At 57.5% G+C, this 25161-nt stretch overlaps 7 protein-coding genes across 7 annotated transcripts; 2 read left to right on the forward strand and 5 right to left on the reverse strand.

Moving 5' to 3' along the window:
- Nucleotides 1-4468: 4468 nt before the first annotated feature.
- Nucleotides 4469-6976, reverse strand: GGS23DRAFT_126734 (FAD/NAD(P)-binding domain-containing protein). Its single transcript, XM_051511129.1, has one exon. The coding sequence runs from the start codon at nt 6721-6723 to the stop codon at nt 4777-4779; it is 1947 nt and encodes a 648-aa protein (XP_051370407.1). The 5' UTR covers nt 6724-6976; the 3' UTR covers nt 4469-4776.
- Nucleotides 6977-7593: 617 nt separating this feature from the next.
- Nucleotides 7594-9604, forward strand: GGS23DRAFT_126779 (uncharacterized protein). Its single transcript, XM_051511130.1, has 4 exons — nt 7594-7749; nt 7813-8138; nt 8330-9009; nt 9242-9604. Exons 2-4 carry the CDS (start codon nt 7951-7953, stop codon nt 9415-9417), a joined length of 1044 nt encoding a protein of 347 aa, XP_051370408.1. The 5' UTR covers nt 7594-7749; nt 7813-7950; the 3' UTR covers nt 9418-9604.
- A 1715-nt stretch (nt 9605-11319) lies between these two features.
- GGS23DRAFT_126790 (uncharacterized protein) lies at nt 11320-12334 on the reverse strand. The gene is made up of 2 exons (XM_051511131.1): nt 11803-12334; nt 11320-11735 (listed from the first exon to the last, which is right to left on the reverse strand). The coding sequence occupies exons 1-2, from the start codon at nt 11927-11929 to the stop codon at nt 11677-11679; spliced, it is 186 nt and encodes a 61-aa protein (XP_051370409.1). The 5' UTR covers nt 11930-12334; the 3' UTR covers nt 11320-11676.
- Nucleotides 12335-13737: 1403 nt separating this feature from the next.
- On the reverse strand, nt 13738-14543 carry GGS23DRAFT_611308 (uncharacterized protein; the record flags this gene model as incomplete). The annotated part of the gene is made up of 1 exon (XM_051520395.1): nt 13738-14543. The coding sequence occupies exon 1, from the start codon at nt 14335-14337 to the stop codon at nt 13738-13740; it is 600 nt and encodes a 199-aa protein (XP_051370410.1). The 5' UTR covers nt 14338-14543.
- Nucleotides 14544-16125: 1582 nt separating this feature from the next.
- GGS23DRAFT_598116 (uncharacterized protein) lies at nt 16126-18699 on the reverse strand (the record flags this gene model as incomplete). The annotated part of the gene is made up of 2 exons (XM_051518728.1): nt 16126-18147; nt 18232-18699. 2 exons carry the CDS (start codon nt 18697-18699, stop codon nt 16126-16128), a joined length of 2490 nt encoding a protein of 829 aa, XP_051370411.1.
- A 505-nt stretch (nt 18700-19204) lies between these two features.
- On the forward strand, nt 19205-19582 carry GGS23DRAFT_126872 (uncharacterized protein). Its single transcript, XM_051511132.1, has one exon. The coding sequence runs from the start codon at nt 19239-19241 to the stop codon at nt 19458-19460; it is 222 nt and encodes a 73-aa protein (XP_051370412.1). The 5' UTR covers nt 19205-19238; the 3' UTR covers nt 19461-19582.
- A 2642-nt stretch (nt 19583-22224) lies between these two features.
- GGS23DRAFT_574497 (cell division control protein Cdc6) lies at nt 22225-24969 on the reverse strand. The gene is made up of 3 exons (XM_051516745.1): nt 24660-24969; nt 24412-24606; nt 22225-24315 (listed from the first exon to the last, which is right to left on the reverse strand). Exons 1-3 carry the CDS (start codon nt 24706-24708, stop codon nt 22709-22711), a joined length of 1851 nt encoding a protein of 616 aa, XP_051370413.1. The 5' UTR covers nt 24709-24969; the 3' UTR covers nt 22225-22708.
- Nucleotides 24970-25161: the final 192 nt, after the last annotated feature.

The raw sequence follows: 25161 nt of genomic DNA on the forward strand, positions 1-25161 counted from the left end.
TTAAAACGGTCCCGTTAGGATTTATAATATTATTCTTATTTAGCTAGCCTCCGCTACGATAAAATAACTCTCTTAAGAAGATCTTAATTAAGAAGGAATTAATAAATAACGTATAATTTAGCTACGCTCGGTTATATCTCCTATCGTCGCCGGTAAGGTAATAAGTAGCCTTACTTATCTTCGTAACGTTTATAAGGCCTCCTTCCGTATTAATAACGTAACCCGGTAGTAACGTTACTACCGTTTTCGGGTCTAAATCTCTTAAATCGTTCGTAACGTAAACGTTAATTCCTATATCGAAGAGTAAGTAATCCTTATAAGCGTTAGCCCCTACTCCGTAGTTAATTCTTAAAGGCTTTATAGGCCGCTCGCCTTCTAGCGGGTTAGCTATAGTTAGGTTATTACCGGGGTTAATAAGGATAGGCTTTTATTTAGGGTCCTTTTTACGGCGTAGTTCGTTATAAGCGCTTACTAGCCTAAAAAGCTCTACCGTATCTATCTTCGTTCGATATATCCCGCCTCCGTTATCGTAATAACTAAATTAAGGTAACGTATACGGTACGTACGTAATATATTACGTCGACGGTTATTTCGAACCGCTCCTTAATCCGCCGGAAGCGCTATTACCGTTATTATTACCGCCGCCGTTACCCTTATCCTTTCGTTCCTTTAGCGGTTTCGGGTAGTCCTTAGCCTTATACCTATACTCCTTATAGTTAAAGTAAAGGAGCTCTTTTTATTAGTTCTACGAGGGCTTTTTCTTCTTATCCTTTTCCTTACCTTAAGCGTTATTAGCTTAGTTATTATTACCGCCGTTATTCTTATTACCCTTATACTTATTAATCTTATTACGGAACTTTCTGCGGAAGTTATTAAATACGTTTAATAGGTCTATAGGTCTCGTTTTAATTATAATATTTACGATCTTAACCTAGTTAGTTACCTTATCCTATATATAGCTAAGGAATATCGTAATTTATTACTTTTCGCCGATTACGAGGCCGGTATTTATATATTAACGAACGGTTAATTATTACTTAAACGTAAACTTTACCAGGTTCTTACCGTCGTATTTTATTTTAATAAGTTATTCCTATAGCTCTTATTAACGAGCCTTTCCTATGGAGGTATAGGTTTAATCGAATATCTTTAGTATCTTCGTACCTAAGCGTACGCCCGCTATTAATTATAAGGGTTAATCCCGGTAGGTTCCGGCGATTACTCTCGCTAGGAATATCTCGTTTTATTCGTCGAGTTTTATTCCTTCTTTATACCTTACCTTCTTTATAAAGAATATAAATATATCCCGATATAAGCTCTAGTTCGAGATTCCCTTAAGATAGGCGTCCTTATCGGGGTTAAAGATAAATTTCTTTTAATTAATCCTACCGTCCTTCTTAAACGCGGTACCCCTGCTCTTACTTCTTACCTTCCGGCTACGTCGTTTACTATAATCGGAGTTACTATCGGAAGAGCTTCCTAATAGGTTACTTAGGCTACGACCCCGGCGGCGATAGTTCTTACGCCGGGCTAAACGCGAGGTACGATAGTAGCGGCTATTTTCGCGGTTCCTACGGTAGTCCTTACCGTAGATTCGTTAAAGCTTTATAACCGACTTATTTAATTTCCTCGGAATCTTTAGGTCTTTAATATAAGGTTTATCCTTACCCTTATTAGCGTCGGTAAAGTCGCCTTCTTTTATTAAATCGGCGACGTCTTACTAAGGTTAGCGATAGCTTCCTTACCGTTATTCGCTTATTATTTCTAGCTTAGCTATTATTTCCCTAAGGAGATATTCTACGGTATTTATACGTTAGTTAATATATTCGGTCGTTTTACGTAAGCCTTCCTATAGCTTCCTACGTATTTCCTTACGGAGGTTCTTTAACGTAATATCTTACGTAGTCTCTTATTCGGTTCCTTCCTCGGCCGCCTTATCTTATAATCTCGTAGTTATTCTCGTAGCTATCCTCGCGATTTAATCGTTTAACTTATTAATAACCTCTCTCTACCGTTAATCGTAGTTATACGGTTACCCCGGGCCGCTTATTTATCGGAGCTTTCGTTACTTAATTACCTCCGTAGCGTAAGTAATTAAATAATAATAAAATAGCGTAATAATAAGCTTACGAAACGTATAAGGTATTACTATATAGCTATCTAAGGAACGGGTAAATAGTTAATTAAATTATAGTTATTTACGTAGCCTTTTAGAGCCGTTTTACGTGCCTTTTATATCCCGATTAGCCCTCGCTAGGGCAGGGCTTACCCTATGGCTATACGTAACCGATTGCGTGCTTGCGCGCCCACACTACGTGGTGAATGGGGGACGTAGGAGCTCTAACTTTTTCGGCTGCCTCCATCGCTTCTGGAGGGGGGTCGCACATATCCACGCACGTTTACGAGCAGAGCTGAGACAAGTAGCTGGTGGCTTCTCTTCTTTTTTTTTTTTTTTTTTGCCGTTGGAGAGCAACCTGCCCCCCGTTCCCGGATCGAGGCGTGTTAGCCGTCTCTATTTTCCCGCCACGCTTTCTTGCCCACGCTGATCTCCGTCTCGCAGGCCGGACCCAGTAGGTATGCCGTCACTACCCAGCTCCAATTGCGCACTGGAAAGGGGGACAGGGGGGCGACCTTGCCGAGCTGGCCAGCTCCCGAGGACGGGGTTGCTGCTGCGTTGGTTGCACAAGTAGACTTGCCTACTTACCCTTCGCAGGCAAGTGACTTGAGGTAATATTATACACGGTGAGCTCCTTGATCTAGTAGCTGTCCCCCTCACCCCCCTCCCCCCCCCCCCCCTCGAACGTATGAGTTATTTATTGTCGGTCGAGATAGGTACGAGACGGATATCACACGTCTCCTGCGCCCCTCCCCGTGCTACGTTACTGTGCCGGCCCCGTTGATTGCAGACAGGTGAAGACAGGAATAACCCGTCTGGGATGCACACACAAGCGACAAGATCCAAGTTGCAATACCTACCTCTAGATAGGTATTCCTGTCTGTCTACCCACCTTTGCGACTTGCCTCATTAGGAAATGCTTTCAATCACGATTAGCACAGCCTCCCTCCTCGCCGGCCGATCGGGGCGCTATTAGCTTCTGCCACATCACCTATTGTCCTGTTCCCGGCACTATCCTGAGGGCTAAACTAAGTCGTCTTCTTTTTTTTCTTTCCTTTCCTACCGTCCATGCCCACTTTTCGGGCGGCCTCCCGGGGGGCCAAGTTTGCCCGGAAGGGACTTTCAACAAGTGGTGACAGGATCCGCTCAACTCCCTATAATAGTTTGTACGGGGCGTGAGAGACGACCTGAGGCTTGGAATGATAACAGAAAAAAAAGAAAGAAAAAGAAGAAACAGAGAGGCAAACACGTTTAAATAATATATTTCCCAGCTCTCGTGTATATCCTTCCGTGCACCATTTAATCGCGCCCCCGAGCAGTGATAAGGTGCTATCTTTGATAGGTATGATGTACCTACGTGTCACGACGGAAGTTTCTCAACAAGAGCACAAGCAGGGGTCTGATATACCAGACCCCGAGGCAGCAGCCTTAGTAGTTGGGCGCTGATTGGCAAAAGTGGCCGACTGGCCCCCCTTCCTCCCTATAATCTCCTTAACTTCTCAGGCAAGGAGCTATGAATGAAACTGGCCACCGCGCATCGTCCCACCGATCCCATCATCGTCCGCGTCCCTCTGCTGCGCGGGCCGAGGGGACAGCGATAGCCCTGATGCCTACGGGCGGCACGAAGGGCGAGGGACGTAGATCTGCTGTGCTGGGGCCGTCGACGAGGTGGAAACAGGATCGCGCGGTGGCGCTAGGGCTGAGTACTCGCGCCGAGTCTCGAGGGCGGGCCTCCGCCGGATGCTTATCTTGTCTGGGGCGCCGCCGTTGGTCTTGGCGAGGCTTGTTTCACTTTCCTCGGTCGCGGGCGATCGCTTCTCGAGCCGATCGGGGGTGTTTTTTTTTTTTTTTTTTGGCACGCTCTCCTTCACTGTGTCCGGCGAGTGGGCTACTGTTATCCGCGAGCTTAGCCCACACGAGGGTCCCTCGCCTCGGAAAGAAAGAGGCGCTACTAAAACTACTTATATGGGCTCGTGGCACTTCAGTGGATTACGACGGGAAGGCCGTGTTAGGGGAGGGGTTACGAGCGGCGGTGGCTAGGTGACGAGGACGGGAAAAAGAAGAAGGGGGAAAAAGGGGAGACCGTGGAGCATCCCCGATGCTTAGTTCAGCTGTGTCCTGCGCGTCACGCCGCACGCCCCTTTCAGAGGCACAAGTGGGCAGTGCGACGTGTTGGTTGGCCCAGCTTCAGCTCTGCTCCCGGCTTCCGGGAATCTGGTCGCTTCGGCTGCACGAACAGGCGCGCCGAAGTCCGCTCCCGCCGACACGGAACTGGACCGAGACTGTTCACGTCACGAATAGGTTCGCAGGTAGCGATTCCTAATGCTCGAGATAGGCTGGTATTCGAGCATAGATATAGGCGGGTATTATCAGGATAGCGAGAGGAGAGAGCACTTTGGGGACGAGCCTCTGCTGAGTTCTTCACCTAAGGACAGGCCTATCGTTGACACCCATCACACCCCATGCCGACTCTTTGCACGGATATGGAATCTCTATTTGTATAGGTGTACCTAGTTTTACTCCTTCGCTTATGCCTCGTCCTTAGACACCCGAGTGCGTGAGCCTGTGGGTATTATATCTAAGGCGGTATCCGTCCATCCGTGTAGAGAGACAACGCAACCCCGTTCTCGTTCCCTCCCTTGTCCTCCTGCTCTCGCTCCTCACGGCGCCGTGACCGTGATCCCGCTGAGCTTGCCTTCCTCGCGCCACTTCCGCAGCACGTCGACGTACCCCATAACGCCACCACTAAACGGCGACGAGCGCGCGCTGCGCAGCAGTTCCTCCGGCGGGTCGTTCGGGCTCGAGAAGTGGCCCTCGTCGTTGATGTAGCTCGGCGTGCAGACGGACAGGGTGGCGAACCGCGCCGCGCCGCCGACGATGCGCATGCTCCACGCCTCCTCGGCCGCCTCGTCGACCTCGACCACGGGGCCGCCGGCCTGCGCCGTCGGCGCCACGCCCGCCCTCTCGAACGCCGTCGCGAGCACGTACGCCGCCTGCCGGCTCTGCAGGTCCAGCGGGTACGCGTGGTTCGCGCTCACCCCCGACTGCAGCGGCGACAGCCAGAACAGGTTCGGGAACCCGTGGCTGGCGTACCCGTGCAGCGTCGACGCGCCCCGCGCCGCCCACTTCGCCGCGAGCGACACCCCGCCGCGCCCGAGCACCGCCACCCCGGCGCGCGTCGACGGGTCGCCCGTCGGCGCCTTGTACCCGGTGCCGAGCACGAGCACGTCGAGGGGCACCTCCTCCTCGGCCGCCCCGCCGGCGACGAGCCCGCTCGCCGTCGCGCCCGCGACGCCCCTGCCGTCCGTGTCGACGAGGTGCACGTTCGGCCGGTTGAAGGCCTGCAGGTACGTGTCGCTGAAGGTCGGCCGCTTGCACCAGACCGGGTACCAGGGCGTCAGCTTGCGCGCCGTCTCCGGGTCCTTCACGATGTCGCTGATGCGGGCGCGCAGGCGCGCGCTGCTCTCGGCGTCGCGCGCGAGGTAGTGCGCGATGATCTCGGGAACGCGCTCGGGGCCCGCGTCGGCAAAGGCGGAGTCGGCGACGAGCGCCGAGTACGCCGGGTTGTGGGTCCACTCGTCGTCGACGAGGTCGGGGATGCCGGGCGGCGCGTCGTTGGAGATGTTCAGAGCCATATTCTGGAGCCGTTCGTCGTGCCAGCCCTTGTGGCCCGCGATCTTGGTACGGAATTCCTCCGGGTCCGTTGGCCGCTGACCCCGGCCGTATACGGCACTTGGCGTCCGCTGGAACACGTACAGCTCCTTGGCGTATTCGGCCAGGCGCGGCACCACCTGGATCGCCGTCGCGCCGGTGCCGATGATACCGACCCGCTTGTCCTTGAGCTTCGACAGGACCGGGTCGGCCTCCTCGGACGACCCGCCGGTGACGTTGTAGTTCCACAGCGACGTGTGGAAGATGTCGCCGCCAAAGCCCTCAATTCCCGCGCCACCTAGCTTGGGCACGTGCGGCCGGCTCAATAGCCCAGCCGTGAGCCACACGTACTCGACCGTCACGGAGAAGGAGGTCTTGTCGGCACCCTTCGGTCCTCGCCCCGTGGTGATATTAGCCTTCCAGGCGCGAGCGGCATCGTCCCACTCCAGCTTGTCAAGCTTGGTCCGGTACAGGATCTTGTCGTCGAGATTCCACTTCTTAGCGAGCAGTTCGAGGTACTTGCGGATCTCGAGCCCAGAAGAGTACTTGTGCGAGGGCACGAAACCAGTCTCCTCAAGGAGGGGCAGGTAGGTGTAGGACTCGACGTCGCAGTGCAGGCCCGGGTAACGGTTCCAGTACCAGGTGCCGCCAAGGCCACCAGCCGTCTCGACGAAGCGAATCTGGTCGACCGAGAAGCCGGCCTGGATTAGCCGCACCGCGGCTACCAGGCCACCGATGCCGGCGCCGGCGATGAGAAACTTGGTGGAATCGCCGGCCGCGAGGGGGGCGGGCAGCGCATCGAGGGCCGCATGGTCGGCCCAGACGTCGTCGACGAGGTGGCGCAGCCGCTCGTTCTTGCTCGCTTCCAATACCTCGTACTGGGCGGAGCCGTCGGGACGCAGGCGCTTCTGCGCCTCGGCGGCGTACTTGGCCTGGATTTCCGCAAAGTCCGCCATGACTACCTACGGCGAGTAGATACGCAGGTATATATTACCTATAGAGAGCTTAGGATGGGATTTTCTCGGCTTGCTGGCGTTTCAGGAAGAGCACGAGAGTTTACATAATAAGGGAGCACCCCGTCCTTATATGCATAGGCACCGAATCAGACAGAGGAAAAGGCTGCGAAGGCGGGTAATAATACAATTGGCCCTAGGTACGATGTAACACGCAGCCCGTCTTCCCGTCACCAACACCGGTGCAGCCGATCCGCTCTCTCCCCTCTCCCTACCCAAGTCGAAGCAGCACAAATAAGACCTTTACGCAGGTCTCATGTCGTGGGGGCTTACAACGAACCACCCGGGAGCTAAAAATTCTCGGTTGGCTAGCTTGGTGAGGGGTGAGCCCGGCCGCTCGCAATACCACCTTCAAGCCTAGGCCTTGACCCGGCAGCTTCAGCTAATCCACACGCATCACTAGCTATGGCCTGTCTACGGCTCACACAGCTTTGCCATCGCGCATTGCCATGGATACGGGCAGACCCTCCTCGTCCTCCCCTGCCCTGGTTCCCACATGGGTGGCTAACCCCTCACGAGAAAGGCCAGAGAGCAACTTGGCAGCGTATTCGTGTACCGAGATGCGAGCAGAATCGTATTCGTTTCGGGCGAATCACACCGATTTTGCGGGAGTCAGGGACGCGTTCTACGGCACCGTGAATCACGGATTTTCCCTCTTTCATCCAGGGATCCCCTCCTGTTATGCTCTGCTCTACCTACCGTACGGCACCTGACCCGCCCAGGCGCCTGTTGGAAAGCGGCGGCAGGCCAGAGACACCCTTGCACTCCTAATACTAGGTATACATACACCAGCCGGGATTCCTTTATCCTGCTCTTCTTCACCCGCTCTCGGGTTAGCGACGTAGCGTCCTCCCAGGGTCTAGACTGCTAGATGGAGAATCCTGCATCACCCACGCTGTCGTAAGCAAACGATTAAGATGCCTTAACCCTTGCTACTCTAAGGCTAGGGCTGGGGCTTGGCTGCTATAGGTACATGAGCCTGCCGTCCCGGCTCTCGAGACATCCGTGGTTTAGTTTGTGCACTTCTCGCAGATCGTCCGTCATCGTACCTATAGTGCGGCCTCTCGTGCGAGATAGCCATCATTCGTCCGCGACACACCGCACCGAGAGCTCGCGCCACCTTGTCCGCGAGACGTAGCGTAGTCGACCAGATCAGCCACCCCGCCCAAGATGGACGCCGCCGACGTGCCAGACTTCGACGACCTGCCCAAGGTCCCCGACATGCCGCAAGGTTGCGCCTGGGGCCTCTTCGACAAGGACGGCAAGAAAGACCTCCTCGGCACGTTGAACCTGCTCACGCCGTCGGTCGTGAAAGCAGCGTTTAGCGAGGCCCGAGATGGGGTGTCGATCTCGCTCAAGTAAGAGAAGATTTACCTACGTAGTATCAATACCTACCACACCCAACCCGCTCGCTTACCCACCCACTCCTCTGCCGTAACCGCTGCCTATCATTTTCCTTTGCACGCATGTGCATGCATGCACGTATGTATGTACGAGTTGCCTTCGCTTACATCAAGGGGGGGGGCGTCTCGCCTCCGCGCCCGTCCAGCTGGCCGCTCAACGCGATGCCGTTCCCGCTGCCGGGCCGGATCCCGCCGACGCACAAGCTGATGACGCTGCGGGAGAGCGGGCTGTCCTCGGGCCACGGCTGGGACGACGAGCTGCACTTCAACACGCAGCTGAGCAGCCAGTGGGACAGCCTGGTGCACTGGCAGCACCAGCCGACGGGGCTCGCGTACAACGGCGTCGCGGTGACGCGCGAGGACCTCGCGGCGCCGACGACGGCGGCGAACCCGGCGCCCACGCTCGACCACTGGCACGCCGCCGGCGGGCTCGCCGCGCGCGGCGTGCTCGTCGACTTCAAGGAGTGGTGGGAGGCGCGCGCGCGCGCCGAGGGCCGCACCGGCGCCGACGCCGTCCTGCACCCGCTCGACGGCCACCGCATCACCGTCGCCGAGCTCGAGGCGGTGGCCCGCGACCAGCGCGTCGGGTTCCGCCCCGGCGACGTGCTGGTCGTCCGCACCGGGCTCACCGAGGTGCTGCAGGCGCCGGCGCCCGAGGACCTCGCTAAGCTGCAGGGGGGTCGCATCGCAGGCGTCCACGGCGTCGCCGAGTCCGCCCGCTGGCTCTGGAACAAGCACTTCGCCGCCGTCGCCGGCGACGGCTGGGCCTTCGAGGCGCTCATGCCGCTCAAAGAAGACGGCAGCCAGGGCGACCCGAGCGATCTGTGTAAGTCGAGTCTCTTTTTTACTGAACAGAAAAAGAAAAGAGAAGAAAAAACCCTCCCCCTCCCTTTTTTCTCTCTTCATCTCGGCTCCCCTTTTACTCCTCTCCCTCCTCCTAGTCGGCCTTTGAATAGTGCAGTATGATCTTCCCGCCGTGCGCCTTGTCACACGTTACCCCATGCACGCCCCCAACATGACATATGCGCATGGATGCCCACTAACTGTATGATCTACAGATCTCCATCCGTGGCTGCTCTCGATGTTCGGCATGCCGATTGGCGAGCTCTGGGACCTCAAGGCCCTATCGGCGCACTGCAAGGCCACGGGCCGGTACAGCTTCCTGCTTACATCAGTGCCCCTGAACATCCCGGGTCTCGTCGGGTCGCCACCGAACGCCCTGGCCCTCTTCTAAGCCCGGCTCGGGCCGCCGCTCGGCGGGCCTTTTTGGGGTGGTGTTCTTCTCGGAATCTATGCGAGTTGTCCAATACCTATCTCTAATATGCGGCGGGCCTGTTGGATTTGCATGACGATAATACCCAGCGTGGCGTGTACCTATGGGTGTCGAGGAGCAGCGGTAGGCGTGCGAGCGGCCGTCTCGTTGGGTATTTACGCAGGGGCAACGGAGTAGGCGTCGCGAGCAGGGTGCAATAAAAAACACCGCGTCGAAGGGACTCTTTATGCCACTATTGATCATGGGCTGCCGCTATAACGAACGCTACGTGATTATCGTACACCTTGGCCGAAATGGTGCGTGCGAAGTCTAGGGCAGTTAGCAGGTAGCATCGGTTACCTATAGGTATATATTCGGTGCGGGCCGTTCCTCATCGCGCGTATGCAGGAGATTTCTGTAAAGCCCCCTCTCGCCAATGCCAACGGCCCTCACACGCACAACGGACGCGGCCCTGGCGCTCCGCCCCTCAGTGTCGTAGCCGCGGCGGCACTGCGGACACGGCCGCGGCCCCCGGCGTCGGTGCTACATTTTCGAGCGGCGGATCGCTGCCGCGAAGGGCAGGTGGTAGCCGCAGCCGCGTCGACGCTACCTGCCCACCCTGCGGTCGCAGTAACCCGGGCCCCCCCAGAGGGCGGGATCTCGCTTAATATCGCGCAGGCGAGGCGGTCTCGCGAAAAGCGGCTGCCTAGAGCGCGGCTGGGGGGTAGGTATAATACGCAGGGCCGCCGGGCGGCGGCAGGGGGTGCGGAGGCGAGGACGTGTGTGTCTCGTGCCGACGGTGTCTTCGTCGTCGCTAGCTGGAACAGCCTATCGATAATATAATATCCCCTGCGCCTCCGCGGGGCGCTCAGCGTACCGTCCTCCTCGCTCCCTCGCGGCGCTTCGAACGCCGCCTGCCGCCCCAACCTCTCCGCCAGACCCGTCCGGCGACGCGGCCCTGCTTTGCCCCGGCCGCCGCCGCCGCCCTCTGGGCCACGGCCTCCCTCGCCGCGTGAGCGCCCCCGTTCTGCTCGCCCACCTGCGAACTCCCTGATAGAGAGCCCCCCTCTCCCCCCTCTCCCCGGACACACCACACCTACAAATCTATGCCCCCCAACGCTAACGTGACGCAGGGGCTGCCTGCCGGCGAACGGCGGCTACGGGTGCGCCGAGGCGAACTACTACCTCGACTGCCTGTCGTGCGCGCTGAACTGCGTCGGCGGGGCCTGCGTCGGCGGGGCCTGCAACTACAACCGTGACGGCGCGTCCGTGACGTGCTCCGGCTGTCCGTGACGGCCCTTAGAGGAGAGAAGGGGCCCGCGCGGCCGGGGACGGCTACCTTAGAGGTACCTACGCAGATGCAGTCATATGGGAAGGGAAGAGAAGGAAGGGGAGGAAGAAGGGGAGGGCGAGGCGGGGGAATGGGGGTAAAGGGGTACGGTACATAAGTATAGGGTGGCGACGCGCGGCCCGCTCTCGCACGCCTCCCCTATGTCTGACACCCCTGGGCATAGGGTCGTCGATAACCGCCCGCGTACTTACGTGTAAGCTTACTTCTATGCCTATCTTCTCCCTTACGCCCCCCATCTAGACTTGGCACCGCGTCGCGCTGCGCTGCAGAGACAACACGAGGCTTTCAGAGGAAAAGGCAACAGCTGGGGATAGGCCGCGGTCGAGTTGGTTAATATCAAACCCGCGGTTATCTTCCCCCTCCGTCCTACCACAACATGTGTGTGTGCGTGTATATATATACATCTGTGAAATTCTCTCGCTGTATGGAGGCCTCGTGTATATTGTATTAATAACATAGTAAAAACGGACGCCTCGCCGCTTAGACCTCCCTTCGATATCCCGTTACGCCCATAGCCGCTTGCCCTATATACCGGGGAGTGTGTGTGTATATCTCTCTAATGTGTGTGCATCCGTGTATGTCCTGAACGAGTGAGGAAGTAAGGCAAGAGAGAGAAAGCGGACGTGGGCCTGGGCCTGCATATGTATATGTCGTAGGCAGACCTTTCGGTGCGCTATCCTGTGTCCGTTAACGACGTGCCGCGCCGCTCACCCTTCCTCTCTCTCGTTCTCCCCTCATCTCATGCGCTGCATCATGACCGGAAGACTGTTACCGTATCTCCCACCAGGGAGCCTCCGGTGAGAAAAGGGGGGGAGAAAAGCCCCGAGTGAAATGATTCTGTTTTGCCTGCCTGCCTGTAATATGCATGGCCTCTCCCTCGCGCTCTTCGACTACTTCTGCCTCATCATCCAGTACATCCACCCGCCAATGCCGAATATGCAAGTGAAGACTAGTAGCCGCCAGGGTCAGTCTGGCCGTCTACACGGTATAGCAACCGATAGAAAGGGGATACGAACCGACTAGGAAGGTCTCTATCGCGCGGTGGTCCACCTCACGCTTCGCTATGATGCTCATGTGGGCTACCTCGCGGGCGATGAGCTGCGGGAGCTCCCGCGCTATGAGCTGGGTATCGATGGCAGGCATGGTTGGTTGTTATGATGGATGGTGATTCAGTATGATGGCGCTGACAACGAGGGTGGCGACGTCGACGATGTGCGGAACGGCTGTCAGGGGTGGCGGATGCGGGTGCGTGATGGGAGCAGCAAGGCCGAGAAGACGGATGTATTAGATATTCACTCGCTAGCGACGATTACTATGTTATGGCAATAATAAGAACACGAGCACGAAAGATGGGTGGGAAGAGAAGGGAACGGAAGTGTGAAGTCCTGCTTGCATCTACTCGAAAGGCCACTCAGAAGCGCACGATAGCCGGCTCGCCGGGTTGAGGCTCATTTAAGTAGCCCACCGCAAAAATTGCTACTAATAACTTACCGCATGGCGCACGCACCCCTGGCTGGCCGACTCGACGTCGTTGGCGCCCCTATGGGCCCATAATCGGACGATGCGATGCTATTCAGGGCTGGCCTCGCTCTTTTTTTCATCGTGGGAAGTGCCTTCGCCTGGTTTCAAAATACCACACCTAAGCCAGGGGGGGGTTCCGTCTGTCAGACGTGGCCGCCGACGGATAGTATTCCCACTTTGGGCTTCTCGTAGGGAGCAACCCACGGCACGTCACGAACTTGTCTAGCCAGGGCTGCCTCGACCTGTTTGGTGCCTTGCTACCTATGAGGTATGTGTGTAAGTATGGTTATAAATGCTGCAGATTCGAGGGCCAAGGTTGTCGTCGATACCTGTCCGTGTATCGATACGCACACACTGCCTTATAGGTAGAATGTAGGTACATATCTGCCGCATGTACGCGTGGTGGCATGGGCCGTCTGCCAAGTCGCGATAGTTCTGGCGGAGGAGTCTGTGTAGGGATGGAGTCTGTTGTTGTTGTAGTGGTGGTGTGTGATTTAGCTGGGCCCCTCCTATTATACAGTCTCATGGACGGGATTCGAGAGTGGAAAATCGAGACGGCAGCTTGGGGAAGGCGGTTAGGGAAGGTGGTTAGTCAACTCTGTCTCCTCTCGCTTCTTTCCCTTTTCCTCAGTGCCTCATTGCTTCCTGCCGTCCTTCGCTCCTACCCTCACCTACCTTCGCTACTACCTTTGTATGGACAACTTCCTTCGCTCCTTCCACCGTTCTCGTGGTAGTACCTAGATGGTATAATAAGCTTCGCGCTAAAAAGGGGGGACGGGTGGCGGAGTGGATCCCTATCGTACCATCGCGTGGGGATCGCCTTCCCTCCCTCTCTCCCAAGCATCCCCCTGAAACAGATTCGAGGCAGGCGTTCGTCGCCTGGCCTTGCCCTTTGTATGGGGTCTTCAGCTAGGTACCTGGGTACCTCACATGAATCCGAATCACTGATAGGCATACTACTCAGAGGTATATGCATATTCGCGTGCGAACGCGAATCCCTGATCCGCCCACCTTTCGCACACGAGAGGGAACAAAATGGTTGCATGACAGACAGCACGAAGAATTATACCTAGGTAGCTGTGCACGTGTGTATAGACGCGGCAAGTATAGGCACCCTCCCTTATTCCCTGGTATTGTTCTGCTGTGTTCTCCCCAGAGCCTCAGCATCCTCTCATCACAAACCACTACCGCCGCCACCGGAGAATCCGTATTAGGCAGTTGGGAAGCACATCTGGCGCGCCCCCGGGTCGCTGATCGACAGCATGCCGCACGTCATCGAGACGCCTGCAGCCGGCCGGCCTCTTCCCTACTTCTGCATCGATGTATTAACCCTCCCCTCCCCTCCTTTTCGTCGTCGTAGCAGGTAGGTAGCCAATACCTACTCTACCCTACCCTACCAACCGACCGACCGACCTAATAAACTCCACCCGTCACACGCCCGTCCGCTCTTCGCTCTCCGCCTCCGCCGCCTCCTCCTCCTCCATGAGCCCCAACGCCCGGATCGCGCACAGCCAGACGCCCACGCGCTCGCGCACGAACACCTCGGGGTCCCACGGCTCTCCCGTCAGCGCGGCGTCGTCGCCCTCCCAGAGATGCGCGTCCGCGTCCACCACGGCGCCGCTGCCGCCGCCCTCGAGCAGCGTCACCGCCACCCGCGACGGCCGCCCCCCCACCGCGCCCTCGAACGCGTCCAGGATCCGCCGCTGCCCCGCCGTCGCCGCCGCCACCAGGTACCCGTCCACCCACGGCTTCTCCCCTCCCGCCTCCCCCTCCCGCCGCACCGCCGCCGGGTAGTCCCGCCCGCGCAGCGAGAAGCGCGCCAGCCCGTGCGCCCGCGCCCGCGTCCGAGCCAGGGCGCATAGCGGCCCCGCTCGCCCCGTCAGCGCCCACGCGAGCAGCGCGGGCGCGCAGAGCGCCCCGTACACGAAGAGCGGCCGTGGCCGAGTCGACGCTCCGGGTTCCGGCGGGCCGGGAGGCGGCTCCGGGGTTATCAGTGGGCTAGTCGGGGTGTGGTCGGCTCGGTCAGCCATGGGCGTGAGTGTAGGTGTGTGTTCGTTCGTGTTTATGTCGTGTCCCTGCCCGTCGAGCCTCCATCGATCAAGCTTGTAATCATCATCAAATCGGGGTGTCCCGGGATACCTCGAGATTAGGCGAAGCCCCCCGTCCCGCGCAGAGGCGATGGAACGCCGAATCGGATATGGTTAGGGGTCTAGGTGAGCCTTCCTCGTCGCAGCCTAGGAGAGAGCGGTAGCATGGTGATAGGAGCTGCAGTATCGTAAGTCCCCACCATCTAACCAGCTGGTCAGCTACGAGTAAAATTTTGAACTTAATCGTCACTTCTACGTGCCTATCTCAAGCCATCTATGTCGTATTTTCCACTTCTGGTTTTCGGCTACGATGTACATTTCCGGTTTACTCCTGCCGCCCAAGAGCTACCCAAGCATCGCATGACTCGGTCAACGACGGCCACAGAGACGGCCACTCCCATTGTTACAATTAGACCGCGACCCGCGCGATGTGGCCGGGACTAAAACGACGCCCTGTGACTAGGCGTCCTCCCCTCCCGCTCGTCGCTACTCGTTTGCTTAAGCCCTGCTAGTAACCTCTCAACCCATCTCAACCTGCCACGGGCTCGTCTGAGTGACCGCAATGCCGCCACGGGACGCTGTAGGTACCCGCATCAGCCAATATGTGCGGGTATACGACTTCGCGGCGACAATTGTCTAGACTCTTTGTGCCCCCCTAACCTATCACAAGTTATATGTGGGCACGTACGATACATGCCAGCCATATCGCACAACCCCACGGCAGCCTCCCTCTCCTATTATCGTGAAATACCCTGCCTCTTTCGTCCCGGTTCCGCGCGTGCACCCCTCTCCCGTCCCCCCCCTCCTCTGATTGTAGCACCCCAGCGCAGGAGCGATCTACCTAGTTCGACGGTAAGCGAGAGCGCGCGAGGGAGAGAGAGAACTCGGGGACGGCGGGAAGACCAGCGTGAACCCCCACAGCGCGCTCTCTACCCCGTTGCGACCGCGCTCTCAGGAATCGGCCCGCCGGCTGGCGCAACCCTTCCGCACGTACACTCGGCGACGTCGGGAGCAGATATGCAGCAGCAGGCGAGTTCGGCCGCACGAGATGCGCGACGCTGGCAGACGCATGGCTGCTCGTAACCGACCGTTCGTTGGGTGGAGTGCCGACGGCGACAGACGACCGGGGAGGTGCATGTAACGAACGACGGTCTTTTACGAAGCCGAGCCACGGTGAACAAATATATCGGTATAGATTACCTATATATGTAGATAGAGATAGAGATAGAGAGATACAGAGAGAGAGAGAATATAGATCCGACATAAAAACCCGTGAGCCCCCTTAAAACTCCCTTAGGCCCGTCCACCTTGTTTCCTATGGCATGATCGTAGGGATACATCATATAGAGGGTTGCCAGCAGTTAGGCAAACAGGATTCTTCTTTTGGTTTAAAAAAAACGGCAACGCCATGTCGGCTAGGATTTCGTTAAGTGAAATAAAATGAAAAGGGGAAGGGAAAAAAAGAAACAAGAGCACAATTCCCTTTTTCCCCCATGCTAGAATACCCCCCCCGTTCGCCCCGAGTGCAAAGTTCACCCCCTATCATACAACACCGGATGGAGTGAAACATACCGCCGTTATAACCGCTTAAACCCTCTCTGGAACTGCCCTCTCCAAACGTAAATCGGCACCACCGCGTGCGCGCGCGCAATCTCACCCCGTTCACACTAAGCCCGACTCTGAACATTTGCAGCCCTGTGCCCTCTCTTTTCCGTGTTGGCCGCCTTCTCGTCACCTCTCATACCTTGGCAACGGCTCCGAAGTCCGGGGGACCCGCGTCGACGGGCCGGCGAGGTCGTCGTGATACGCGTGCGGGGTGCCGTGGCCGTGGCCGCGGCCGTAGTAGTAGTGGTCGTCGTCGTCGGCGCCTAGCGCCGGGGCCGTCGGCTCCCCGGGGTTCAAAGGTTGGTCGGCAGGCGGCGCCGAGGCCGAAGTCGACGGCTCGCCGCCGTCGCAATCGTCGGGCACTTCCGGCGGCGCGCTAGCTTCTTGCAGAAGCCTCTGGCGCTCGAGTTCCTGTTTGTCGTCGGCGGCGGTACGGGATGTGCTAGATGGAGCCGGTGGAGGAAGAGGGGGAGGAGCGCCCCCTTGTGTTAGATCGGCTAACGTAGGCGCCGATGGCCCTTCGCCCTCGGGGTCGACCGCTGCAGGGGCGGCGATACCGCCGAAATAGGCGGAGCTCTCGGCGGGCGCGGATGGCTGCGAGGGACCGGCTTCCGTTTCGGAAGGCTGTTGCGGCGGCTGACTTGGCAATAACCTTTGCTCTGCCTGGTGCACACGCTCCTTCTCGGATAGCTCATTCTCGCTGGGCACTTCGGGCGCCGGCACATAGACCGGGGCGTGGGTTTCGTAGTTTTGAAAATCGTAATACGATGTCTGAGGGGACGTGGCTACGGGCAAATGGCCCCGAGGCGACCCAAGCTGAGCGGAGTCAAAGTCTCTGTCATAGCCGTTCTCTTCGTTATTTTCACCTTGCCAATTATAGTTCGGGCCGTCACCCCCAACACGAACATCCTGCGCAGCAGGCGGTTGTACCGTCAGCGACGGGCGTGCCACCGACTTGCCTCGCGAGCGATTCGAGTCCATGGTCCCGACCACAACTTCGAACGATACGGATATTACTCCCTTTTCACGCCTGAGATGATCTGTGTCTACTATCGTACCGTTCCAATTCGCAAGTCGCTTCAGATCGTACGCCTCGGCTGGCGAGGCAGGGTTTCCGCCGGATATGCCCAACGGGCTCATCCTGCTTGCTTGTTGCGAGCTGCCGGCCGTTTGGCCGGCAAGCTTCCCACCTAAATCGAGAACGACTTCGACGTGGTATTTGAAGCTGATCAAGCCTCCCGGGACGTTTTTTATACTCGGAAACACATCCTCGGGAACTCTGACGGACGTTGTGATGTTTGCCGTGAGCGTAGCGGGATCGATGATGAGGGGGGCTACCGCTTGGGACAGGTCCTTCCGAAACACGCTACAGGAGCCAGCAGAGGATAAAGACAGTCCTCCGAGGCCTGTCCTGGACCTCGGGTAATAATCTTCGCGTTCTAACCGCTCGGCGTCCCCTTTGGATAGCTCGGCGGTGAACAAAGATATCGGTGGCGAATAGTCGACGCGGCCCTGGCGGTAAAGCGTAACGATTATGCCATGCATACTCTTCATGCGGCGGTTGTGCTCGATCTGGATTCTCACGGGTAGTATGTCTCCAGGGAGGCAGCCCCCTTTGAGCAATTCGACCGTGGCAGTTATCTCCCTCTCGATGTTTCCCGACGCCTTGCTCACGGCGACCGATTCGGCACTTGCATCGGCTCCCCTCGCGCTGTTGGAGCCACTGTTATTGCTGACGGCACTGTCGCCGCTAACTTCACTCTGCAAGTCGGCTGGTATTACATCGGTTCGCAGGGGGCTTCGCGGGGCAGCTGCCCCGACGGTTGTCGCCTCGCCGAGACTCACGGAGCTCCTATTCAAAATCTCGTTCACCCTAGTAGAATCCAATTCCGACGCCGACTCCTGCGTTTCCGCGGACACGGAGCCGCGATGGGTCGGGATCGCAGCCGTCGACGCAACTTTCTTCCTCTTCTTTGGCCGTCTCCGCCAGGTCTGCATGCATACCTTTCGTTCCCGCGGAGGCACGAGCAGGCCTATGTCCACCTTCTCGACGAGAGATACCTTCGTTTCGCAGCTAGAAGTGGCGGCGATAGATGTCGGTCGGGTCAGCGTCGCCGTGACCATGTAAGATATGGTTCCCCTCTCGAACTGCAGATATTTGTATGCATTAGCACGCACGTCCCGATAGCGGTAGAGGCAGCGGTGTGGCAGACGGAGATAGACAGGCCGTACGTCAATACTGCTCGGGAGCGCCTTGGGGGGGAAGATGAGATCAAACTCGAATTCGAACCGCGTAGGCTTGAGCCTCCCCTCGCCGCATAGAACCTGCTCGTCCTGGAAGAGGGAGGCGAGCCCGTTGCCGTAGTATCTGACATTCCTGCTCCTCTCGTGGGAGATGATGGCGGGATTGACAGGACTGAGCTGGGCGGCGGCACCAGCATGCTTGTAGACGCGGACGTATCCGTGCAGGGAGACGGTCAGGTGGGTGATACGGATGGGCTTGACGACGGAGAGGATAACGTGGCCCCTGACATGTTCGCCGGCAGAGTATTGACGATGGGGTTCGTGGAGGCGGATGTGGAAATCGGCAAGGTTACGCGTTCGGGAGCGCAGGGGCGAGGTCAGTCGCGAGAAGAAGGAGGGCCGAGACGGCGAGTCATCGAGCGACAGGTGGTGCGCTTTGTCGGTGTCGGAACCCATCTATTCGACCTGTGCCAATTGACAACGGCGTGCATGCCTTGCATGACACCACACGGAAAGCCGTCGTCAACCGTCGATCGGCCGTCGTGGTGTCGAGGGGGGCGACTAGATCACGCGTAGGGACGTACGGCTCGGGCGTCGCGTTGCTCGGGAGGCGCCCAGCAACGGCAGCAAAGGAAGCGGATCGCGATTGGGCGGTAGTCGACAAGACCACGGGGTAGCCAAGATGACGATGCCAAACCGTCGGGGCCCCCTATGGGAGTCCTATCTCGAGGGACGCCGCTGGGGACTGCTAAGAAACACAGGTACCTTGCGGATTACGCTGTCAGAATTGCCTTTTGGGGGGCTCACCAAGATCTTGGGTGTTGCATGTGCCAAGCTGTGGGAGAGGCTTGGTAAAGACCTGGGTTGAGGGACGGGATGCCAAGAGACGTTCTGGGCGGTCTTCTGTTATTATTAATAGGCGGAGAGGTAGTGCTGGGAGGGGGTGTGGAAGGGGGGAGGAGGGGGGGAGTGAAAGGAGGAGGGGATGTCCAGAGATGTGCGTGCGTGCGTGTGTTAGTGTGTGTATGCTCTACTATACATGCATAGGCGTACGACGCGCCCGCGTTGTGGGTGTGGGTGTGGACGTGTGTATTGGTGATATACCTACATACCTACATATGCCATGTATTTCTCGCCGCTCGCGTAAGAGACGAAGAGACAAGGAAGAGGGAAAAAAAGCTTTGATACCCCGGTCTTCTGCGGGCCAGCAAGCGTGAGCATCAAGTGACAGGACAGGCGGCCGCCGCGCTGGCTGACGATCCCGGAGCGATAGGTTGGGGGGGTAGTCTCCGCCATCGCAATTGGGTAGGTATACTACGAGTGTGTAGGTATGTTTTCGCACTCCCCGTACATGCGAGATGAATCCTATACTGGACTCTCGGATGGGATCCGTTTCGACAGACCAGGTCAACCTAGGTCAACCCGGGTCAAGTAGGCGGCGTCGAAGACGACGGGCTGTTTATGTCAGCCCATCCCATCTCCTGGGAACCCCCGGAAGGGACTAGAGGTGCCAGCCCAACCCGACTCGAGAACTCGAACCCCCCTCGAATCATGCGGGCACGGCGCGTGGACGCATTGGTACGAGAATGCGTCTTGCGTCACGGCCTAGCGGGAGCTTGCAGACACATACCTATGTATCCCATCCCAGCCCTTGGTATTGCTTGAGTTAACAACGTGCCGCCGCACTGCCGTAACAGAGTCTCGAGGATGGGCGGGAGGATGCTCGCAGGCCAACCCGCTTTGGCCCGTCGACTGCTGGCTCCCGGGCTCACCCACGGCCCTGCTTCTGCTGTTGGATCCTGGAACCAAGCCGGTCAGCCCCACGGGCGCGCCTAGTCCCGCCACCTGTCTCACTCTCCGCCTGTCCAAGTCCGACGCAAGTACAACGTCGACCCAGCTTCGCCCTTCACACCTAGGGTCCTTCGTAGCCAGCTAGCACGTCTAGCGTTTTCCCACGAAAATATGCACCGCGCCCGAAGCGAAACAGCTTCATCCCCCTCCCTCGTGATTGGGTAACATCGGCCGGGTTCTGTAGCCTTTTAAGTGCGAGAGGCTTCCCTCCCAGATTCACGAGGGGCAGCCGATCATAGTAAGAGGTTACAGGTTGTAACATACCCTCGTACGAGAGCTACCCAAATTGAGGTGCCACACATATCGGCACAGATACCCGAGCGAGGGGGGGAGAAGAAAACGAACGAAATAAGAAGAAGAATGAATGAGTAGAAAAGGACAAGGGTGGTGCGGCTGGATTTGACAGTCGATCGGTTCCCCGATTACGTAGGTATAAGTCCTGCCCGCCGGTCCACAAGTCCCGATGACCACATCGCACATCCAGTCTGGAGATGTGGCACCCGAGGAGCCGGTGTGCTTGGATAGATGACAGGGAAGACGAGCCGGTATATGCCTCGAGTTAAGACGGCAGATCTCTCCAGTGGCACCTCCGCGTCAGAATCCGACAGAGCAGATCGAAGTGCGCCTACGCTCCGCTGCATGATGCCATCAGATCGCCTTTTCTAGCCTGCGTCTGCGGCCGCCGGCCATGCCCAGCGCAACGCCTCTGCCCAGTCTCGTCCGGAGTTTTATTTCTTACTTCTCCTAACTCCTAACCAGACACGCGCCATTATCGGTCATCGCTGCATACGTACGTCCCCCCGTCTTAGATCGGGCCACGCGTACTTGTTCCAGCAGAAACCTGCATCGCGAGAGTAATACCGGCGTGCAGCAGCTAGAATCGGCCCATGTGCACACGCTCGCCCCCCCCTTCGCCACCCTCCCTCTTCCGCTACTGCAGATGAGAAATGTAGTGCAGGCAACTAGAGGCAGAGGCACGGCAAAGGGGGTACGTTAGGTCGTCTTCCTTCTCCTCCGGCCGCAGCGCGCACGGGACGAACTGGAAGCGGCCGGCTTGTCGTCTGCATACCGCCCACGGACGCCAGGCCTGCTACGGCATCGCAGGTGCGTCAAATACGACGGTGGCCTACCCAGGGCTACCCGGCTGCTTATGTATAGCAACGGGGTAACTAGGGTGGTGATAGGGTGTGGGCCTGACCCGGATGGCCTACCGGTAGATGGGAGTGCGCCTCCCGATCGCCGCCATGCTCGGTAACGCAAGAAGCAAATTAACGACGGCGAGAGGCGTGAGTCTAGGCTCTCCTGGCGGGTACCTAGGGTGGGCACCTGAGCTGGGCATCGGTATACGTTGGTGAGATATCCAATGTTGGAAAGGGAGGGAAAATCGGCCTGCATGGGCGGTGTCGGGGTTGGTGGTGGGATGGATCCCCTTCGGTCAGACCGGTCGCGTCCACTGCAGAAAAGTTCGAAACGATATTACTTGTGGTTGTAAGGTGCAGCTCCGAACATCGATCACGTTGGGAGGTTCTGTTCCTTTAGATGAATTTACCGTACCTATATAGTAGGTACCTAGGCGGGCGCGAACACCCTAGTAAGCCACCTAACCCTAGCTCAATACACAGCTGTAACTAGTGGCCGCCTTCTATAATTCTTCCACTTGGCGACCTAAAACAGGTACCTAACCAGCATTCTCAGGTACCTGAGGTGCCCAAGATAAGTCGAGGTTGGCCTCCAATATAGTGCGTTATACACCCCTCTATAACTACAGCCACTGGCCGATTATAGCATCCAAGACATGGACATCAGTTGTCGGTATCCTCCCTGCCCAATTAAATAACCACGTTGTCTACGAAGCAGGTAAGCCTTCAATGCTCTGCGGGTGTCTGCCCGCAGCCCGAGTCCGTACATTCTTCGCAGATGCGTAACTCCTTGTAGATAAGAAGAGGAGGTATGCAGGTAAGGCAAGGTAGATTCGATAAGTACCTAGGTACCTAGGGTACATGTCGTGGTTGGGGGCTTGCATTAGGTACCTCCTCTCTCCCATGGAGAATAACCATACCTGTACTTCACAGAGCCGGTGAAATAAGAACCTTGGGGCATGGATAAGACGGCACGTATACGTACCGACCTTATACACCAGGTACCTTACCTAGGTACCTAGGCACATCAACATTAAATACCGAAAATAATTACGCTGCGCTGCCGAGTTAAGAGAAAACCAGCATGGGAGAGGGGAAAGGAAGCCGAGGAGAGGGATAACTGCTGTCACCAAGGTAAAGTAAACTCGGATAAGGGGCACAGAGTTGACAGTCAGTATCCGACGTTGAATTTCCCGGAGCTGCTACACCCAAGCTCAGCCATCGTCCATCCATTATACATCCGTCGCCTTGACACGGTCCTCGTCAAAAGGGGACCCCGCGTGCTATGCCCAACCGCCATGCTGCGAAAACGCCAGCCAGTCCCTATGTATATGCATCTAATGCTCCCCTCCCCCGAAACGCCGTCCTTGCAAAAAATGAGCAACACAGCTAGCAGCACCCCCATACCCAAACTTAGGGGCAGGTAGGCTTGTATACAACACCGAGAGGGGGGACCGGTAGATCCCCGACTCGCTCTAATCCAACGCTTCCCCGCTCAATATGCTCTTCAGGATGTCGGAGCCGAGCCCTTCCACGGCCTGTTCCAGCTCCTTCTCTCCCACGCAGCTAGCCACCCTCCGCTCGTCCCCCAGCCCGACGCCGGAGCCGAACCCGCCCTTCTTCCCCCGCTTGCTCGGCGTCTGCAGTACCGCCAGGGATCCCGTCTTCCCGTCGACAGCCGAGACTAGCGACAGCGCCTCGAGGCTGCCCACCACTTCCCGGAACTCGAGGCCCGACAGCGGGTGCAGCACCGACTCCCGCGTGCACAGCTGGCAGTAGGCTTCGTACAGCACTTTAACCGTGGGGGCGACCGCGTGCGACTTGGACGGCGTGGCGAGCACCGACGACGTGCGGGACGATCGGTTCCGCTTCTCCATCGCCATCAGGGAGCACAATGCCGCCTTCTGCTGCAAGTTCAAGGTCTTGAGGCGCTGGTTCGCTCCGTTGCTAAAGGCTGCCGCCGTGATCTTGTTGAGGTGTGCTATGCTAACGCGAGGCGCCGTCTCCGACGTTAGTCCTTTCAACGACTCCGCTAGCAGCGCCGACGGGCTCCTGTCCGAGCCTCGTTTCGACAGCGAGTTGAAGTTCGTGCTTTCGCCCAGGGGCTTCCGGGATGGCGATGCGAGGAGCATCTTCTCCCGAATTTCGGCCTCGTGCTTCTGCTTCGTTTCCGCCTCGACGAGATCGATGGCCCGCCGGCAGATCTCGAAGGCCTTCCGCAAGTCGCCCGTCTGGCTCGATACCTTTCGGGAGCAGAGCTCGATGGCGGCCGGGTGCATGAATGGCAAAGGACTCCCCTCGGGTACGAGGCTCTGGAGGCGAGTGGTGATGATGTTCCTAATCTGCGCCGCTGAATACGGGAGAAACGGAAGAAGTTCAGGCTTCAGGTTCCGAGATTTTAAACGGGGGAGGAATCGGTCTGTTAGGTCCAGTGCATTCGCGATGCCGACTAGCACGAGACGTGACGACTTCTGCATAGACCATTCGAAGAGCCGGTACAGACTTTCTAGGTCCAGAGTGAGAATGTGATCGATCTCGTCCAGGACGACGAGGTAAACTGGGGCCGACTTCTTCCGGGATATGAAGAGTTTCTGGACGGTCGCGGCGGCATCGCTCTCCGAAACATCAAGGTCCTCGCAAAGCTGCTCGAGGAGAGTCGCGTAGAGATCTTTGGATGACTTTATGCTCATGCAATTTATGTACGCCTTCTTCACCGCCTCTTTCTCTGCCAACTCTTGCGTAACCTCGTTCACCATCGCGCTCTTCCCCGTCCCCGGAGGTCCGCTAACGTAGATACATCCATTGGGGTTGGGCTGCGAACACCGGTCCAGGAAGCTCTTCAGCTGCGTCCGCTCATTGTCGCGCCCAACCAATTGGCCGGGATCGGCGCTGCGGGAGAAGAGCTGGCGGGCGTGGTGATATACGGTCTGTATCGCGGTAGGCGTAAGGGGTGTTTGTGGGAACAGCCGTTTCGACACCTTTCCGGCGGACATGACCCGGTGGCGGGGGGTGACGGGTACCCTCGCGAGAGCATCCTTGAAGCGAGGCGTACTCGGCGTGAGGGGAGTGAAGGGGGTGTAATCTACTGCACAGTTACGATTAGCCGTCAATTGTCCTTCATATATAATATATATAATATACATGGATTAATGCACGCGTGCATTCGTAGGCTTCTTACCTGGCTTGCCGCGAGCGCGTCCGGAAGGGGTGGCGGCCTTCGCGGGCGAGTCTACCCGGGAGTCGGTTGTGCTGTAGTCTTCATCGAGATCGTCGGTCTCGTCCTCGCTGGCCGCTTCCTCGGGTGTTATGTTCTCGTCGTTGATGAAGGAGTAGCGAGTTTGGCGCCTCGTCCGCTTGGTAGCCACTTCCAACGCTTCTACATGTCAGTTGCTGCAGCCTCCCATGGAAAGAATGCATTGTGCGTACCAGTCTCCTCCGCGCGTCGAGTCCTCTTGCCGAGAGTAGATCGCGCCATGGCGGTTGCTCCGTCAATAAAGCTGTGTCCAAGTAAAAGTCGTAGAGAGGAGAACGATTTGGGAGGTGCGAGAGGAGAATAGTAAGTCCAATGGAACAAAAGTATGGAAACGGGAAAATTGTAGAAGGGATTATTTAAGGGAGGTGCACAGATGAGAGAGACCCATTTTGTGGACTTGGGTACATAAGGAGATATAACGCGCGCGGACCTCAGAACGCGACACAGGCGCGTAAAGTAACATTTCGACGCGGTCGACTGGCTAAGGCGCAGTACGCACCGTGGTGGACCCAAGCACGGCCCGCCGCGCCGGATATATTAAAAAATAATAAAAAAAAGGCCGTGGCTGGGCGGACCGGTGGGGCTCGTGAGGCGCGGGCTGAAACTTGTTCAGATACCTGGGTGTCCACCTAGGTACTTGCCTGCATGGAAGTCAGGCTCAAGTGCCTGCTCCCT

Source organism: Durotheca rogersii (genome assembly GCF_024521655.1).
Source record: "Durotheca rogersii strain YMJ 92031201 chromosome Unknown GGS23scaffold_16, whole genome shotgun sequence".
NCBI lineage: Eukaryota > Fungi > Ascomycota > Sordariomycetes > Xylariales > Xylariaceae > Durotheca > Durotheca rogersii.

Excerpts from the sequence above, each read along its gene's own strand:
- GGS23DRAFT_126734 (XM_051511129.1), bottom strand. The coding sequence starts at position 6,723 with ATGGCGGACTTTGCGGAAATCCAGGCCAAGTACGCCGCCGAGGCGCAG.
- GGS23DRAFT_126779 (XM_051511130.1), top strand. The coding sequence starts at position 7,951 with ATGGACGCCGCCGACGTGCCAGACTTCGACGACCTGCCCAAGGTCCCC. Across the intron at positions 8,139-8,329 it reads GGGGTGTCGATCTCGCTCAA|CTGGCCGCTCAACGCGATGC; the intron begins GTAAGAGAAGAT and ends GCGCCCGTCCAG. Across the intron at positions 9,010-9,241 it reads GGGCGACCCGAGCGATCTGT|ATCTCCATCCGTGGCTGCTC; the intron begins GTAAGTCGAGTC and ends TATGATCTACAG.
- GGS23DRAFT_126790 (XM_051511131.1), bottom strand. The coding sequence starts at position 11,929 with ATGCCTGCCATCGATACCCAGCTCATAGCGCGGGAGCTCCCGCAGCTC. Across the intron at positions 11,736-11,802 it reads GATAGAGACCTTCCTAGTCG|TCTTCACTTGCATATTCGGC; the intron begins GTTCGTATCCCC and ends GGCGGCTACTAG.
- GGS23DRAFT_126872 (XM_051511132.1), top strand. The coding sequence starts at position 19,239 with ATGTGCGTGCGTGCGTGTGTTAGTGTGTGTATGCTCTACTATACATGC.
- GGS23DRAFT_574497 (XM_051516745.1), bottom strand. The coding sequence starts at position 24,708 with ATGGCGCGATCTACTCTCGGCAAGAGGACTCGACGCGCGGAGGAGACT. Across the intron at positions 24,607-24,659 it reads TCGACGCGCGGAGGAGACTG|CGTTGGAAGTGGCTACCAAG; the intron begins GTACGCACAATG and ends GACATGTAGAAG. Across the intron at positions 24,316-24,411 it reads ACGCGCTCGCGGCAAGCCAG|ATTACACCCCCTTCACTCCC; the intron begins GTAAGAAGCCTA and ends ACTGTGCAGTAG.